The sequence below is a fragment of the Pteropus alecto genome, unplaced genomic scaffold, assembly GCF_000325575.1.
Source record: "Pteropus alecto unplaced genomic scaffold, ASM32557v1 scaffold43, whole genome shotgun sequence".
NCBI classification, from domain to species: Eukaryota; Metazoa; Chordata; class Mammalia; order Chiroptera; family Pteropodidae; genus Pteropus; species Pteropus alecto.
In genome coordinates, this window is record NW_006435764.1 from 1,393,297 (window position 1) to 1,408,946 (window position 15,650).

The 15,650-nt window shown below is 65.4% G+C and overlaps 1 protein-coding gene across 1 annotated transcript in view; it reads left to right on the forward strand.

Annotated features, from left to right (window-relative positions):
• Nucleotides 1-15,650, forward strand: part of KCNQ1 (potassium voltage-gated channel subfamily Q member 1) — a 287,759-nt gene that overhangs the window by 50,692 nt on the left and 221,417 nt on the right. The window contains exon 6 of the mRNA XM_015588669.2: nucleotides 34-124. Within this exon, the coding sequence (XP_015444155.1) occupies nucleotides 34-124 (91 nt within the window). The remainder of the gene's footprint in view (nucleotides 1-33; nucleotides 125-15,650) is intronic.

The following is a 15,650-nucleotide window of genomic DNA, read 5'->3' on the forward strand; positions in this document are numbered from 1 at the left end:
CACCGCAGCTGACCGCGTGTCCCTGTCTCGTAGCTTCCTCATCGTCCTGGTCTGCCTCATCTTCAGCGTGCTGTCCACCATCGAGCAGTACGTCGCCCTGGCCACAGGCACTCTCTTCTGGATGGTACGTATGGGTGGCTGTCACGGGCGGGTGGGCGTGGGGCCGAGTGAGCTGCTCCTGGCTACTCCGGCCCGTGCAGTGGCCCCGACTGGCTTCTTGTCCTGCCAGCCGGCAGCCGTGGACTCGCCCTGGTACTGGGGGACCGGAAGCGTGGGGACTCCCAGCTCTCATACTTGCCAGGCTGTGACTAGCGGACTAAGGGGCCCAAGAAATGTGAGGAGCCTGAGGCTGGTGGTCTGGGAGGTCCCCCTGGAGGAGGGGGCTTCTGAGCTGGGCCAGGAAGGAGGGATGGAGGCACGGGGAGCCGGGTTCGGTCAAGGAGCCTCATTGGGGCCCAGGGTCTGGGGGCTGCTGACCTGGGCTTGGCTGGTACAGGCCCCAGCAGGTGTCCCAGGCTCCCCACCTCGAGCCCCGCACCAGACAGCCCCCCGCACTGCCTATGGGGCTCTCACCCTCGTGTCTGGGTCTCGGCCCCAAGGAGATGGGGGGCCGTGAGCACAGAAGGCGTGTCCCACACGGGAACCCGGCCCCTCCCGCTCCCAGCCTGTCTGAGCCCCTCACTCTGAGTGGGGTGTGAGGGCTCTTCGCCCCGGCCAGATGTGAGCCCCTCAGACCGGGCCTGGGATGGGCCCCCCGCAACCCCCGGCCCTCCTGGACATGGGGAGGGGGCCAGGCCAGGAGCCCGCAGCCTGCGGTTTATGCTGGGCAAGTTCCGGAAGTTCATGCCCTCACCGAGGGGACATCTGCGCATGAGCCTGGCCGAGAAGGTGGGGTGCAGAGGCCAGCCACGTCCCCAGGAGGCCGCCCGAGTGCCGATGGCCGGTGGCAGGGATGACGTCCCTGCCTGCACCGCCTCGGGCCCCCACAGGGCCGGCCGGGGCTGCTGTCATGCTGCGCACGCGTGTCTCCCGGCCAGGCGGCCTGGTCGGCGGGGCCCCCGGCCGTGTGACGGGCCCCTGCAGCGGCTCCCGGGTCATTTCCACACAGGGGACCTTACCTTTCCTCCCGTGCTCCCGGAGTCGGCGTCACGGCAAAGTCTCCCCCGGAGGCTGTAAAGGAACCAGCTGGATTTCTCCCCGTGTTTGTGCGGGACAATCTTGCGGTTTTACATGGCCAACGACAGTCGGGACGTCCCGGCGTGTGGTGTGGGGGACAGACCCCTTCGTGCCACGCCCCCCTGGCCTTCCCGTCACCCCGTGCCACGCGTTCAAGCATCTGTCTTTTGTCCCCAACAGAGGCGTTTTACCATGAGCCAGGTGTCCCGATGCAAATGGGTCCCCCCGAGGGTTCCCGTCCTGGTCCGCTGGTCCGAGGGACGTCACCTCCCAGCGTCCCTTGCTTGGACGACGCGTGTGCCGCATTCTGCGTCCCACATCTGCGTGGCTCTTTGGGGGGTCCCCAGCCAGCTCTCGCCAGCGGGCTCTTCCCGGGGACCTTCACAGCCAATTCGTTTGCTTCCCGAAAAATCCCGATGGTGTTTGCTGAGCGAACCGGGGAGACGGACGCTGTTCTGGCGCGGGGACTTGCCGTCCGCAGTCGTGGCGTCGTCTGTCTGGGGGCTCCGTGGTTTCCGGTGTGGCTCTTGGGCGGTCGTCTGTTTACCTCTAACCACAGTGACGTCGCCGGAGTCGTCACCGCCCGTCGTAGGCACCCACGGGCCGGCTCGTCCGTTCTGGTTTCTGGAGTTTTGTGTTTTTGTTTTTGCTTTTTTGGGTTTCGTTTTGCCGGCTGTGAAAGCCGTTGGTTTTTGTTGCTGGACCGTCGTGTGACTCGAGAGCGTCCGTTCCTGTCCGCGGTCTCCCCTCCGGCCCCGGCGCGGTTCCCGGGGAGCAGGGCCACAGTGCGGTCCGCGTGCCGGACGCTGTGGGGACGCTGTGGGGACGCTGTGGGGACGCTGGCGTCCGTCGCTCGCCGGGGCTTTGTCAGGCGGGCGAGTCCTCGGGCCTCTCCTGGAGGAACGTGCCGGCCTCGGGGTGGAGGGCCCCGGAGTCCGACGTGAGCACGCGAGTCTCAGGTGACGGCGTGGACTCTAGTCACGTCTTCCCGCGTCCGTGGGGACGGTCGTGTTGGCGGGTGTCCCAGCGCTTCCCCCGGATGAGCCCCCGGCCCCTAGGGCCCCACGATGCTGTCTTCACCATCCTGCTAGGTCATGGCTGCCAAGTAAAAGTAGGGACAGGTGCAATGGAGAAGGAGGATGGCCACCTCCCCAGCTCGAGGGGCAAACTTTCGGGGTCCAGCCTCCTCCCTGTTCCCCATCCCTGGGGACCCGTGGAAGTAGCCGTGGCAGTGCCAGCCCCGTCCGTGTGGAGGCCCCGGCGGCCGCAGCTGCCCACAGTCCGGCCGAGCACGTCCACCCTGCGAGCCACCCCCAGGCCCTCTTCTCCTAGCCCAGGGGACTGGTCCAGGCGGAGACCCTGCCAGCTGGGCCGACTCCATGGCCACCCTCGGCAGACCCCGCCCTGCCCACTGGCTGGCATCTGCCCCCTACTGAGTGTAAATGTAAGGCTGACCCCCACCCCTGGGCCAGGGAGAGGACCGGGACCCGGGACCAGGGCCTGGTCAGCATCTTACCCCTGTGAGTGTCCTGGGGCCACTGTAACAAAGCACGGCAGACGGCGGCTTGAACCACAGACACTGTCCCCAGTGTGGAGGCCGGAGCCCGAGCTCCAGGTGTGGGCGGGCGGTTCCCCCCGAGGCCTCACTCCTGGGCGCGTGGACGGCGTCTCCTCCCCGTGTCCCCACGTGGTCGTTCCTCTGTGCGTGTCTGTGTCCCTGACTCCTCTTCTTGTGAGGACACAGTCACGGTGGGTCAGGGTCCACCCAGGGACCCCGTTTTAAAGGCTCAATCTTCACATACACCACATTCTGGCAAGCTGGGGGTGGGGACTGCACGGTACAAGTTTGGGGGGACACAGTTCAGCCCATAAGTCCCCCTGAGTGACTTGAGCCATCCCTCTGCTGCTGGGAGGCTCACCCTTGGGTGAGCCCCACGTTGACGTGATCACACCAGGCGTCCCCCACTCAGCCCCTGCATCTGGTAGGCTGTGAGCACCGAGTCCTCAGCCCCCGTGGTGACTTCTACTGCCTTGTGCAGCTCAGGCAGGGCCCTGGGGGCCGCTGGGTGGGTGATGGAGCGGAATGGAGCCTGCAGGGGCCACAGAGGCCGCAGAGGCCGCCGAGGGCCGCAGAGGGCCACCGAGGGCCACCCTCACAGACGTGCCTGCATACTTCCTTATGAGCTTGTTACCTGCCACTGTGTGCTCGGCCGGAGGGATCCCAGGCCCTGTGACCCCGTGACAGCCCTGGGGAGGGGGCAGCCCCTGGCTGCGCGGTATCCCCTCGTCTGGCCTGGCCTCACTCCCCACGGGGACCCACCTGGACCACCTCCCTCCCCAGGCTGTGCTTGTCATGTCTACACTGGGCTCCCTGTCACAAACTTCATGGTAGGTCCCTCCCAGAGCTGGGGCAGGTGGCCCAGGGCTCCTGTCCCCTCGACCAGAACCCCCACCCCTCCGCCCGACGTGGCAGGGCCCGCCCACCGCCCCCTGACCCTGTCTTCCCTCCCGAGGGCCCCCTCCTCCTCCCTCGGCTGTCCCGGCATCTCTGAGGCCCGAGTGCCACCTGGTGGCTATTCTCCAAACTGCGGCCACAGGGCCCGCAGCTCAGGCCGGGGCCTCAGCATGGCCTGGGGCGGGCAGAGGGTGACCCGCGTGGCACGCCCTCCCTCCGGGGCCTGGGATGGGTGCGAACAGCGCCCCTGTCCTGAGCAGAGAGCCCGTTCCCGCTGTGGCCCCCTTCCCTTCCCCGCCTTTGAGGGCAGAGACCGGCGCTGCCTCCCTTGCCCCCCGTTCCGTCACGTCGGCCACCTCCCTGCCACCCTCGCGACCCCCGGGCACCCTCTCCACATGGCAGCTGTCAGTCTGGGGGGGGCGCGGAGCTCTCTAGAAGAAGTCTGATCGTTCCAGAAGCTCCCCAGGGCCCTGAGGGTACACTCAGCCTCTCCGGCCCCCGTGCCACATCTAGGCCCCACCCCTGCGTGTCCCCCCGACCCTCACCTCCGCCCCCCGCTCCACCCTGGGCCGCCCCAGCCGCCTCTGGCCTTTGCACGTGCTCGGCTCCTACGAGACCTGCTCCTGTCCGCTTTGGGGCCTTCGCTCGGCCGTCACTGCCTGCGCGTAGCCCCCCTGACCTGCCGTCTTCGGGACCCCCCATCCTCCTCCCTTTCGTTGTCTCTGCTCCTCTTGGTGGCTTTGTGCCGGGGGGCTCTGCGGGTGGATTCACAGCCTCGCGCCTCCTCACTCCATCCTGTCTCATCCCGCACCCCCTGAGCTCAGCCCTGAGGCCGCGCCCACACGGCTAGCACGGTGCTGCCGGGGTTCGGACCCCTGTCCTTGGAGCCCATGTGCCCAGAGCCGCCTCCGTGGGACCCCCCAAGGTGCTGTATTGTCCTGGGCCCGAGTGCTCCCACCTGTGAAATGGAGGGGGTGGGCGGACGGCCTGGGACTCACCCTCCCAAAGGCCCTGCTGGGCTCCCGAGGGCTCCCCACTCACCGGCCAAGTGGGGGCCGCCCTGCGAGGTGGGCCTCAGCTGGCCACGTCTGGCCACCTCTCTGTCATGGCCGCAGGGGTGGGGACGTCGGGGACACAGTGGGAAGGAGGCAGCCAGGGCCCAGCACACAGGGTGGATGTGAGCTACGTCGGGCCTGGCTGTGAGGGGGGTGCAAGGTAAGAGGAACCGGGGTGCAGGGGGAGAGTGTCGGCAGGGACGTTGAGGGCTCTGCCCACAGGAGGGGCCGCCCTGAGACGGGAGGGGGAAGGAGGACGTGAGCAGGGGGCTGGGGGCCGGCGGCGCAGGCCAGGACCCCTCCCACAGCTCACAGCCTCCAGCGTGGCCTGGGGCTCTCAGTGCCGGCAGAACTCGGGGGGCTTCCTGAGGAGGCCACGGCCTGCGGGAGTGGCGTGACAGGCCGAGGGGACCCGGCGTGGGGAGGGGGCTTAGGCAGCCCCGGTGTCGGCAGCCCCTGGAGCTGGGCCTCAGGACACCAGGTGGCGCTGTTGTCAGCAAAATGCCGGAGCCGCTGGCAGGGGCCCAGAGCTGGGAGCCAGACCGCACCGGGGCCCAGGAGGGGCCGAGGGTGGGCTCGCGCAGGGGGCCCTGGGAGCACACGATGTCTAAATGGTGGAAGAAAGCCATTCGGAGCTGTTTTCCCAGAGAACCCATATTTCTTCCTTTTTTTTCATAGGCTGGGCGTTTATGGTGCCAGAAAGCTGTTATCTCAGCCGGGGCAAGGAAGCCCCAGGCGGCCTCCGAGGGATTAGCCGTTCTGCTGAGACAGGGAGATCTGGGGGGCCTGGAGGGGGCTGGCTGGAACCGCCTCCGCCTGCGAGCAGCCACGTTTCAGGGCCGAGCCCCGTCCCCGCTTCCCCAGCAGGGAAAGGCCACTTTTGGGGTTGCAAACGGGCTCCTGACGTGGCTCCCGAGTTCGGAGGAAGCTGTGTGTGTGCGTGGACGTGGGCGCACGTGTGTGTCTGCCATGCACGTCGCCGCGTGCACACGTGGACGTGTGCGTGTCCACCCTCGGCGCCCGAGTTCCTGTGTGCGTGCCCCAGGAGGGGGCCCGGGTTTGGGGGGCCTCCCGAGTCCCTCCCCCTCCCACCGTCAGGGCCCAAACCCCGCTCTTGGCAGCGGGAGACCCTGCCCGGGCCAGGTGAGGGCTGGTGTTTGTCTCCAGAATCACAGCTCGCTGGTTTTTTTTTTTTTTTTTTTCCCCCGAATCCCACACAAAGAGAGAGGCTCTGAAAAGCACAACGCAAACGCGTGTGTGCGAGCCTGAGCCTCGGTGGCCAGCACACCCGGGAATTGTCCTGCCATCGCTGTGGTTGAAAACCCCCGTGAGCCGCGGCCGGAGGCCTGGGGGATGAGGTCATTGCTTGCGGCTTCCTCCCTTGCCCGAGGCTCCCTCGGCCCTCCCGCCAGCGGGCCCTGGCCGGCCCCCGCCCCCCAGCACAGAGCGAGACCCTCCCGCCTCTGGGCCCCAGGCTCCCAGCTGCAAGAGCGAGGCCCCGCGGGGACTCTGTGGGTCCCCTCGACATCCCTCTGTGGGTCCCCTTTTCCGTGGAGCGAGGTGGGGTGGGGGCTCGCGCTCTGTCCTCGGCCCCACCGCAGCTCACACTCAGAGGCCCTGCACACCCGCGTGTTCCACACCCTTCGAATGCCAGGGGAGACTCCGGCTCAGGCCGGGGCTGGCGGCCACCGTGCCCAATGCTCTGCCCTCATTTGTGGGAGTGGACAAGTGTCCCGGAGCTTAAGTGGCTTCGGCCGGAGGTCAGGGCACCCACGGGTGGCCCAGGTTCTCCACGAGAGCCCCAGGCCTTATTTCCCCCACCGCTCCCTGCCCAGAGTGGGCCCCTCTTCTTGCTCAGCCTTCGCCGCTGTGGGGACCCGGACGCCCGGCCGAGCCCACGCCTGCTCAGGCGCCTTGCGACACCTTCTCCCGTGGCGTCCCCCGCTTCTTCCCCTGGACCTCGGGGTACTGTGGGCAGACCTCGCCCTGCCTCGCAGCCCTGAACTCCTCCGTCTCATTGTCCCCGGCACCTGGGAGCCCCCCGACTAGGGTCAGTCCCCACCGCCGGGCCTTCACCGAAGTGTGGCCTCAGAACGGCCCCACCCTGTGTTTATACAGCCAGCAAACACTTAGTGAGCGCCTACTACGTGCAGGGCCTAGGGGCGGACAGGCGTGGGCTCTGGAGGGCAGGACACGGGCCCCACGTCTGCCCAGGGAAGCGGGCGTCAGCGCTGAAGCCTGGGGGAGGACTGGCCCCCACCCCGGGAGCCAGAAGGCAGTGGCCCACGCAGCCTCCTGCATGCACGCCTGTGAGCACGTGTGCACACCGTGCTCCGCTAGGCCTCAGCTCGCGTCGGGCGGTCCCTCTGCGGGGCCCGCTGCTGGGGAGCCGGCTTTTCGCGGGCGAAGCGGAGCCCCGCGGTGCCAAACACTGCAGAAGGCCCCAGGGCACCGCCACCCGCATCCAGGCGTCCACGTAGGTGGAGGGCAGGGGAGGGAGGCAGTGGGGTCTGCAGCCAGCGGCCGGGCTCGGCTACACAGTGACCTGCCCTGTGACCTGCCCTGTGCTCTTCAGGTCACATGGAGGGGTCCCCCGGGGGCAGGACCAACTCCTCACTCTTCCGCCCTGAGGCCCCACACCGTGCGACGCAGGGGGACAGGGTGGAGAGATGCTGGCCTCGGGGACCGGGAAGGCGGAGGTAGATGTAGGGGTCCAGGGCTGCTCCTGGGCCGGTGGGGAAGGAGCTGGCCTGGACTGTGCGTGTCCAGTGGGGCATGGGCTGCGGGGCTGTCCATCATGCCCGGCCTTGTGGGGGAGACCCAGGCAGCGCCTCAGCCCGCCGTGGGTCTGGGTCAGCCCTGAGGTCCCTGCATGAGTCTGTGAACAGAGGCTGAGCGTCCACCAAGCAGAACGTGGAACCGCTGCCCCCGGGGACCCCGCCCCCTCGGCCGTCCTGCGGACGCGGCGCGAGCCGCCCGCTCTGCGCTTCAGCGCCCCGGACCCTCCGACGCAGACGGGCACGTCTGTCCTCTGGCGGTCCACGTTCGCGTGTCATCTCTGTCCCAGCGCGTGAGGCGCTTCCCCTCATCGTGCGTGGTTGTCACGGGTTTTGGCCGCCTTGACCTTGGCCCTCTGCTCACGGCCACTTCCCCGGGCTTCAGGGGGTGAGTGCTGCTGCCCCCACCGCACAGAGGGGACAGTCCTCTGGCCCCCAAAGTTATCCCAGCAGGAGGAGGCTGAGGACTCGAGGCTCGTGAGGCCCTCTGTGGGGCCCCAGGCTGGGGTCAGGCCATCCCCACCGGGGACAAAGTTTACACCCCACCCAGGCCCCCCGTCCCTGGCGGGGCTGACGGGTTTGGGCTGGCTGCGTTCCTGGCCTGGAGGCAGCTGCTCCTCAGGGGGACAGCTGCCATTCCTTCATGCAGGCTCTGCTCTCCGCCGAGAGCCGTGAAAGCGGGAACTCTGCTGTAACCAGAACCTTCCGCGAGGACACCGGGCCTGTGTGTGTGTGGGGGGCGGGGGGGGTCCCACGGTGACTCGTTCCCGTAACAAAGACGCCCTCTGTGAAGCCCACAGCCGGGCCTCACGCTATCTGCTGCCACAATTGCTGTATCGATCCAGTGTGCTCAGGGCGGGGGGCGGCTGGGCGGGAGGGAGAGGGAGCCGTGCAAAACGTTTGAAACGTTCCTGAAAAACATGTAACCCGACCCTGTGTGACTGGTCGTAGGTGGACGCTCCTGGCCGGCCGGCCGTGTGTCCTCTGGGGCCTGTGCAGAGGGAAGCGCCTGGCCCCACCTAGGACAGTGCCCCCAGCCCCGGGAAGCAGGGCGCCTGGTCCCCCTCACCCCTCCACCAGACAGACCCCACTCCCACATCCCCCGAGATGCCACTCAGGGCCCCGAAGGTCAGGGAGCTGGCCGGGGGCTTGTGCCTGGTCTGGGTCCTCCTGGGTCCCGGGGAGACCCCACGGTGGCCGAGTGGAGGCCCCGGGACCCTGAGACCAGCCAGGGCCCCGCAGCTCTGGGAACGGCCTGCATCCGGGCCTGTTTGTGTTCATGGCGTTTCCTGTTCTCGGGCCATAAAGCTGTGATGCGAGTCGGGTGCTGGCGTCTCGGACGGCCTTCCTTCCGGGGGCGTCCTTGCCATGAGCCCCCGGCCGGCTCCCCCCCGCCCTGGGCTCTGGTCCCTGGTCCGTGAGAAGCCACCGTCCTGCTTGTCAGGGGCAGGAGCCCTGGGGCCTCATGTCTCTCGGGCCGGAGCGTCCAGGGACCCGGTGCCACTCGGCGGGCCCCCGGCCTCCCCCGGCGCCCAGCGCATGTCTGCGTGTGCGGGGGGCCCTGGGCTCCTCGGCCGGGAGTCTGGGCGGGTGGTCCCGCGCTCCGGCTCTCCCCACTGTGCCCCCGTCTTCTCTCAGAAATTGTGACGTTTCAGCTCCAGGCCGGTGACCAGAGACAGAGCCTGCCTAGGTCGGGGTGCAGACGCGTGGGGACACACGGGGGCCACTGCTGGCCTTGCTCGAGTCGGGGCTCGGCCAGCCTCCCAGTCTGCAGGAAGGGCCTTTCAGGGGCAGGCCGGGGGGTCCCTCCTACCCTTCTAGGAGGGGACGCCGTGCAGGAGGGGTCTTCCCGGCCGCCCTGGGCGGAGGACCCCGCGGGGCGCTTTGCTCTGACTGGAGGTGCGTGCCCAGGAGGGAGGCCGGGGCTCCCGCGGCCCCGACCTGGCCCTGTCCTTTCTCTCCCTCTGGCCATCGGACGTGCAGCCTTCACGGCAGCCTCTCCCGCGGGGCCCCGGACAACAGTCAGCCCTGGCCGGGGGCGCCCGGCCGGCCGGCCGTGGGGGGCTTGGCGGGATCAGGCTGTGCCGCCCTGGGCCAGGTGTTTCCTTTATGCTCTGCCCGGGGCCTCGGCGGAGGCCGGTCATTAAGTGGCACATTCAGCGGGGTCTCCGGCTCGGGGTCGCTGCAGGGTGGGTTTTGTTAGGGCCTTGTTTATACGTCTGACCCTGGCCAGCTGGAGCGCCTTGTCTTCAGTGCGGGCAGCAGCTGACATAATACGCCGGGGTCCGGCTGACAGGCAGCCCTGCGGCTGGCCACGGCCGGGGGCCTGGCACCGCGCGCACGCGGGCTGCCCTGTGGAGGCCGGAGGGACGACAGGATGAGCCCGCAGGGCCTCGTGACCATGCGGTGCGCTGTGGTCAGCTGGCGGTCGCCAGGAGGACAAGTGGACTGCGCGTGGCTGGCCGCAGGGCAGGGGCCGGGGACCGTGCGGGGGCCAGAGTCACGGCCCCAGGCCCCGCCCTCGGACGGCTTAGGCTGGTGTTCTCTGCTTCCCCAGGCCACGCAGCACGGGAACCAGGGGCCCGGCCGTGCCGCCGGTGCCGTGTGCCGCTGCGTGACTTTGCAAGCAGGAAGGACGGGGCTCAAGCAGCCTCGCAGCGCGGAGGGGCTCCCGCCCCTGCTCGGGCCTCCCAGCCCCATCTCGCTGAGCTGGCCGCAGGGCGGGCAGCTTCCTTCTGCATTTTCCATCTCCAGCTGTGAGACCGTGGATGGCCGGGCATGGGGGTGGGGCGGAGCAGGGCGAGCCGCGGGGGACATCCCGGGTCGGGCCGAGGCCGCCTTGGTCAGTAACTCGGGGCAGGGGATGCCTCGAGCTGGGTCCAGCCTGGCATGCCCAGAGCACGGCCCGTCAGCCACTGCTGGGCCCCGGCTGGACTCGAGGGGACTCCCCGACCCTGTGGGGAGGCCGAGAGGCCCCTCCAGCGCTGTTAGGATCATAGGAATTGGGGGCAAAGGTCCCCTCCCCAAGTGTTCGGGTCTCTACCCTAAGCAGCAACCCCGCTGGGCCTCCGGCCGCCTGGTGGGGGGTATGTCCTGCGCCTTGGGCCTTCGCAGCTTCCCGCGCCCTTGGGTGGTGGCCGCGACGCAGAGACCCTGGCCCAGGGCTCACGGTGCAGGGTGCCACGTCTGCGATCGCACGTGGGCCCAGCCCCCGCAGAGCCCAGGGGCGTCTCCTTCACTGCAAACCGAGCCGGCAGCCGTGCCTGGAGCTGCCGCCTCTGCAGCGTGGTTCTGGTCGAAGGTGGCTGAAGTGACACCATGGGGAACACACCTGGCCCCCCGGACGCCTAACCGAGAGGCGGGGACGGGCACACACGTGGACACAGACACACAACCGGACACCCTGAGGCACAGCACACACAGTGACACGGGGAGACACGCCGGCACGCACACGCACGCACAGGCACACGCATGCGGCCACGCTCACGCGGCCTGCACGCTCAGGCGCACACACGTGTCTGCACGCACACATGCACACGAGCACGCTCAGCCCCGGAGCCTCGGGCCGGCCAGGAGAGAGACCCTCGGGGCCGCGTTCCATCTGCGCGTTTAATCCAGGAACTGTCAGCACGGGAAGCCAGGACGAGAACAAAATGTCAAGTGTGTGCCGAGAGGCGCAGCCGGCCCCCTTCCTGGCGGGCGGCCGTGGGGTGCGGTTCCCGGCACGATGAGCTGAGGGTATTTTGTGCATTCAGAGCAGGCTGCGGTGGGGCGCCCGGGGGCGGGCGGGGTCTTGATTTCATTTTTAATTTCTGGAGCTGGGCCTGTGTCTCTTCTTCCTGATCGTTGTCTGAGGCCAGCTAGGGAGGGTTGGGGCCGGGGGCCCTGTCCTTGGGGGTGGGGGCTGGGCCGGGGTCCATGTGTTATTCATTTCTCAGAGCGGCCGGCCCCGTGAGGTCCCGGGGCCCAGCAGTCACTGCGAAAGTCGGAGCTGGACCGCGAACCCCATGACCTCACTGTTTGCAGTTTGCTGGTAACCAGGCTCCGTCCCCTGTGGGGATCCTCTGTGCCTCTCCCACCAACGCCCCCCTTTCGCTCGAGATCTGTCTTCGTCTCAGGTTCAAGGTGATTTTGCCTTGAATGAGGACGTCCGTTAGACGACCCGGGACCTCCAGGACGTCAGAAAACGCCCTCTGACCCTGGGAGTTTGTGAGAATCGCTCGTTTCCCTTGGTGCACAGAGAACCCCCAGCACGTTTCCATCACTGGTTGCCGTGTGGACGGGCGGCCGAGGAGGCCCCAGGAGCTGCAGCCCCCTTGGGAGAGGGTGCAGTGGCTGGCAGGCCTGGGGGCTCCAAGTCCACCCCTGTCCGGGTCGTGGCAAGCCTGCTGTGGGCGGGGCTCCCCCAAACCCCCGGAGGGCACAGACAGAGCGAGCGACTCTGGACGATGGCGGAGGCCCAGACCCCCGAGACGGCCCAGGGGGCCCACTGGTCACCGACCACCTCCCAACCTCAGCTTCCTCGCGTGTAAAGCTCGAGCAGTGTCTGGCACCAGGGGCTGTCGGGGTGGACACACGGGTTCTCGGGCCAGAGCTGGTGGCCGCCAGGGCCGGGGAGACCGTGGAGGACGTGGTCCCCTCCTCCTGGTGGATGCGGGGAGGTGGGGCGGGGTGCCGGGTGGGGTGCCGGGCAGGCGGGTTGGCGGGCCGGCTGTCCCCGGTCAGGGTGCTGGGCGGGAGCCAGCGACCTCGGTTAGGCGTTTGTGTGTAGTACCTGGACGCTCTGCTCCTGAGACCCAAGGGGCAGACGGACACACGGGCGGACAGGCCCGTGTTTGCCATGCGGCACATGCACACGGGCCACACGAGGTGCTGCCGCCTCCGGCTGATTCACTCTGCTCGCTGACCCCAAACCAGCTCTACTGAGGAGCAAACCTCGCCATGCGTGGACACCGAGGGCCGCCCCCCCACCGCCACCGGGACAGCGAGCACATGGCTCAGCCCCAGCACGTCCTCGTGACCTTGAGATGCCTCCCCCCGCACGCGGGAGGCGACCTCCTGTCTGTCTGTCAGTGCAGACTGGTTCGCATTCTCTCGTCTTCTAGAAACGGACTCATTCGCAGTATTTTGTCTCCTCACTCGGCACCGACTTCGAGGTCCATCCGGGTTTTCGCGTGTGTCCGTCGTCCGTCCATTTTCACGGCTGGGTCGTGTTCCTCCGTATGGATGCACCGCGGTCTGTCTGTCCGTTCAAGTGTCGACAGGCCCCGGTCACGTCCGCTTTGGAGCTGTTATGAATACGTTTGCGTCCGAGTGTTTGTGAGGACTTGTGTTTCTTTCCTCGTGGGTAAAGACCTACGAGGAGGAAGCTGGAGAACCCGGCAGGTGTTTACGTCACTGCTTCAGCCTCCGGGGAGCTGTTTTCCGAGGCGGCGACACCGGCCCGCGTCCCCACCGGCCAAGCGTGCGCGTTCCGGGTGCTCCCCATCCTCGCCGGCACCCGGCGCGGCCGGGCTACGCGATCGGTGGGTGGCGGGGTCTCGCTCTGTTCGGATGCTCATTTCCCTCGGCTGCTTCTAAGCATCTTTCAAACCTTTCACTCGCTTTGAAGTGGAGCTTCTTGCCTTCTTCCTACTGAGTCGTGAAACTTCCCGATATTCTGGAACTTTCCTGTATTCTGGACGTGTGGGTGTACGTTTTTACACATAGGTCCCCCGATCTGTGGCTTTCCGGCTCGTGCATTTCATGCTGTCTTTTAAAGAGGGAAGGTTTTCAATCTGAATGAAGTAAAATGCATTGCGTTTTCCTTTTTTATACATTTCGCGCTTTTTACGTTACATTTCAGAAAGCTTTACCGAGCACACAAATACTCATATTTTCTTCCGTGTGTTCCCCTGATGGCTTTCATTTCGGTGCCTACATTTAGGTCCATACGTTAATTGTTGCCTACCCTGTAAATTATGGGTTGAGGGCCGTCATTTTTTATACGAACGTCCGATTGTTCCGGCGCCACGTGTTGCAAAGAGTAAGTACCCTTTACCCCTTGAATCGCTGACGCCTTTTACAAAACTCAATGTGTCGTTAAAGTGTGGGCCTGGCTTCGACTTCTGTACTCGGCCTCCATCACTGGAGCTTTCTTCGAAGTCTGGAAACAAAGGTCAAACGTACACCTTCACTCTTCCCTTTCAAGTTTCTTTGGCCATTCCCGGTCTTTCTCATTTCTACGTACATTTTAAAAGCTGCTCGTCGATTTCGACAAAGAGGCCTGGCGGGATTCTGTGGGGGGTTCCACGCAGCCATCGACGGGGGGAGACCTGACTGCTCAGCAACCCTGAGCCTGCTCTCACGGACATCGTGCATCTCTCCATGTGTTTGGACCTTTCATTTCTGTCGGAGAGGACGTCTAGGTTTCCGTGTGAGGGGCTCGGACGTGTTTCTGTCAGACACCCCCGTCCTCTGGATTTTTAGGCGATTGTTCGTAGTGTCTCTTTGTTCCTTTGGATGTCCGCTTGTTCGTGGCTAGGACGTGGAACTGTAATTAGAACGGCACACCTGTCTTCTCTATTGACACTTTTCTAACTCACTTTTTAGTTCCGGGAGCTCTTTTTGTGGAGCCCACTGATTTTTTTATTTTATTTTATTATTTTTTTTCGCGGCGATGATCACGTCTGCAAATAAAGGCCGTTTTACCTCTTCCTTCGCGGTCCGGCGCCTACTCTTTTTCTCGTGCGATGGCACCGGCTACCCTCTCCAGTGCCATGTTCCGTAGTGGTGGGAACGGGGGACATCCTCGCTCCGTTCCCAACCGTGGGAGAAGAACATTTAGTCGTCCCCCATCCAGCGTGACGTGGGTAGGTTTGTGTAGGTGACCTTCACGGGCTGAGGGGTGACGCATTTCCCTTCCAACTAACGCTGAGTTTGGTTTGTTTTTGTTTTTTGTTTTTCGTGTGTTTGTTATTTAACCCGAATGGATGTCGAATTTTGTCGCACGCTTTCGCTACGTCTCTTGGGATGATCATATGGGTTGTTTTTTGTTTGTTTTTCCTTTCGTCTCTTACTATGGCGAATCATATTGATCGAATTTCCAGCGTTAAACTAGGCTTGCAGGGCTGGGTGAGGCCTGCTCGGTCGTGTCGTGTCGCCTTCTTCAGATGCCGTGGGACTTCACCTGCCGACGTTCTGCTAAGACCTTTTGTGCCTCCGTGCACGGGGGATGCGGCCCGGACGTTTCCTGCGCTGCGGTTTCGGTGCCGCGGTAAAGCCGCTGTGACGAGTGAGCTGGGAAGCGTCCGTCTTCGGCCGGGGCGGGGGGTCCGTGCAGCACTGGCCTCGTCTCCCCCCCCGCGTGTGTGTAGGGGTGTCCCATCCACACGGCTGCCCGGCCCGGGGCTGCCCTTCATGCGGAGGCCGTCCACTAGATTTTAGATGTAGGTAAGAGACATTCAGGTTATCGTTCTCCTCTTGAGTGAGCTCTGGCATGTTTGAAGAAATTGGTTCCTTTCACCTCCGATGTTAAATTCATTGGCCTAAAGTTGTCCATTACATTCCGTTACTGTCCCTGTAGCGTTTGTAGAACACAGAGCGGCATCTCTCATTCCCGACCGTGGTTGTTGGTGTCTCTCCTTTTGAATGATCGGTGCGGCGAGAGCTTCGCTTAGGTTTGGGGGTCGCTGAGTTTTTGCTTTTCGTGGTGTCACTGGTGTCTGCCGTCGAATCGTCTCTTTTATTCGGCTCGCTTGGCTCTAACTTGCTGTCCTTTCTCTAGTGTCTTAAGGTGCGGGCTGAGGTTACCGGCCAGAGGTCGCTCCGTTTCTGACCCGGGTGTTTGGCGGTGACGTGCATCTCTGTCTAGAGACCGTCTTTGTTGCAGGCGACGGGTTTGATGGGTTGTGATACTTTCATTCCACTCGGAGCATTTTCGAGTTTCCTCTTTGACACGTGGGTTATTCAGAAGCGTGTTAATTGCTTTCCGCCCGTGTGGGGACTTTCGAGATTCCCGTCGCCAGTCTCTGCTTTAGTTCATCCGTGATCGTGGTCGGGCCCCGCGCTCAGCGAGGTCGGGGTCCCTCTCAGCGTCTCGTGGCCCAGCACGTGGTTTACCGTCGTGGACGTTCTGTGGTGCCCTTGAAAAGCAGGTGCGTTCTCCCGACGCCGCCGGGTCGTCGCGGCCGGCCGTGCGGGCGCCAC